Source organism: Empidonax traillii, unplaced genomic scaffold (genome assembly GCF_003031625.1).
Source record: "Empidonax traillii isolate 1590-97213 ecotype Southwest subspecies unplaced genomic scaffold, ASM303162v1 scaffold1050:size236492, whole genome shotgun sequence".
In the NCBI taxonomy this organism is placed as follows: Eukaryota; Metazoa; Chordata; class Aves; order Passeriformes; family Tyrannidae; genus Empidonax; species Empidonax traillii.
The window spans coordinates 31,821-34,300 of NW_020956243.1; the positions used below are offsets into that span (position 1 = coordinate 31,821).

The 2,480-nt window shown below is 36.4% G+C and overlaps 1 protein-coding gene across 1 annotated transcript in view; it reads right to left on the reverse strand.

Moving 5' to 3' along the window:
* The window catches only part of ABCC8 (ATP binding cassette subfamily C member 8), an 81,245-nt gene that overhangs the window by 5,888 nt on the left and 72,877 nt on the right, over positions 1-2,480 (reverse strand). Inside the window, exon 36 of the mRNA XM_027904384.1 lies at positions 586-689. Coding sequence (XP_027760185.1) covers positions 586-689 — 104 coding nt within the window. The remainder of the gene's footprint in view (positions 1-585; positions 690-2,480) is intronic.

Consider the following 2,480-nt stretch of genomic DNA (forward strand, 5'->3'; position numbering starts at 1 on the left):
AACCTGTACTTTTGTCTCACTATATTCTTTATATCTGTTAGATATCAAAGTAGCTAAGGACGTTTAAGAGTGAGTTTCTCCAGAATTCTATGACATTGCACGTCCCCGTCAAAGCAGCATCTATCAATTCCTTACCCTAAGGCTATGTAAAGGATTACACATTTTAAAGGGTTTCCTTTTTTTTTTTTTTAATAGCCAAATGATTCACACCTTTAAGCTTTTGAAACCTTCCTCCCTGTACATGATTATTGGAAAATAAAAATGAAAATGTTCTAGATAACACCTGAGTTGTTGACACCTTATTTGAATTTATGAGACCCATAAACCTTAATGCTTCAAAATGAAGACATACTGAAATAAAATTATTTTACCACTGATTTGAAAAGAAAGAGGATTCTGCTCCACAGCTACAGCTGATAAAGCAGTTACATTGATGTAGGACCTTTGACTGCAGCCAAGCACTTTTTGTCACCTTCCAGAAACCTAAAAAGCTCTTTCTTCATCAACTACCCTTTTAATAAATAAATGTGAAACAGGAATGTTGTGAATACTGGAAACAATATTCTGAAAAGGAAGTCGTGTTACCTAGACCCCCAGGTAGTGCTTTCACCACATGCTTGAGCTGTGCTATTTCCAGTGCTTCCCACAGCATGCTGTCAGTGCATTTCTTCTCAGGGTCCAAGTTAAACCTACAGTCATGGGTAATTCAAGAACATCAGTCAATAGAAACTTCTGCAATGGATTTCTTCTTTTAGTGTGCTTAGAAACAAACCTGCAGATAATTAGAATCATATGCTAAAGATCTGTGTCTGACTCCAATCAATCATTGGGATAAATCCACTGAATCTTCCAGACTTAGTTAACATTTACACCAATGTGATTAAGAAGAAAATTTGACACTTTCGGTTAAACAGAAAGGAAAAAGCTTCCTATTTTGTAGAAATCTTTATGGTTTTAGAATTTATTTTGTTCTGAATAAACTAAAGAAATTCTCATGTTTTACTAGAAAAAGCTATGACTATACTCAAGTTTAAATTAACATTAATCTTTAAACAAAGGCCAAAAATCTACACTCTCTCCTTTTAAATACAGTGTCCCCTTGTTTTTCACTCCTACAGAAACCTTAACAGAATAATCAAGCTTCATACTGCATTATGAAATGCAAGTCTTCACTGCAAATGAGCAAATCTTGGATTTATGAATAGATGAACATTATTTTATCTTGCTGTGGCCCAGAAATGATAGCAACAAATGTGAATCTCATATTACATGAGTATATGGAATGATAATAAAAGATTCAGTGGTGCATAACACTCTGTTTTTATGTTTTACTCCTGCTGTATGTGTTGTGAATGACAGAGGCTGGCCTAAATAAAATTTTTAATAGGTTAATGAGCATAAAAAAGGTATACAGTCACATCATCTTCTTGATGAGAATGAATCGTGCTCTATTCAGGCACATTCAGGAGATAACCATGAGATCTGTGTTAGGATGGAGTCAGCAAACCACTGAACCCTGTGTCATTTTCAGTGAACTCCAGTGACTTATGTAGAAACTATAACTGCAGGTGATATAACTGTGCACTGAGGACTGTACTGTTCTTTTCCCTAGGTAAATGCCATGGGCATAGGGAAGGATATTTGCTGGAAACCGTGGAACTTTTTTCCATTGTTTCTACTGCATCATTTTCTCAGAGAAGTAGGAAGAGAACAAAAAAAAAAAGGAACTGAAGTGTTTGATGTCACAAATGAGAGACCAGCTCAAAGACCAGAGAAAAAACAAGGACAGAGGCTCGAGGATAAAACAGACCAGTCTCCCAATACTTTTCATATTCTATTTCTTTCCTTCTGTCTACACCATTTTGTAGTCTGCATTTTTTCCATCTCCTATTTTAAGGCAGATAGATCAAAACAGGGTGAGTGAAAAGCACAGATAGAAGTCACTGATCCTCCCTGCTCCAACTGAGGAGACTGGAATTGGACAGCTTGGCATAAACGTCATTATATAGTATAATTACAACATATAATTCATATTATATGACATATAAGCAATTACATGTTGTTTTATTTATTGATGGTGCTTAATACTTACCGGATTGTTCCACTGAATAAAATAGGATCTTGGAGAATGATTGACAGCCTGGATCTTAACGTCTGCAAGGGGAGCTTAGCAATATCTATGCCATCAATGATAATCCTTCCTATTGAAAAGAAAATGGACAGCCTGTTTATTGTGCCACACGGCTGCTGGCAAAGACATGGCTCACTTCCAGGCTGAAATGCAGGACAGAAGGAACAGACCTTGTATCACATATCCCCTTCACTAACTTTGGCTAACCAGCAAACACAACTGCCCAGAGACTAAGCCTCAGCTGGAAGGAAAACGGAGCATACCTGTAGTATCTTAGGAATGATTAGACACACTACTTAACTGCTTGATCAATATAATTTATCAAACAACCAGGTCAGACTTGACTTTA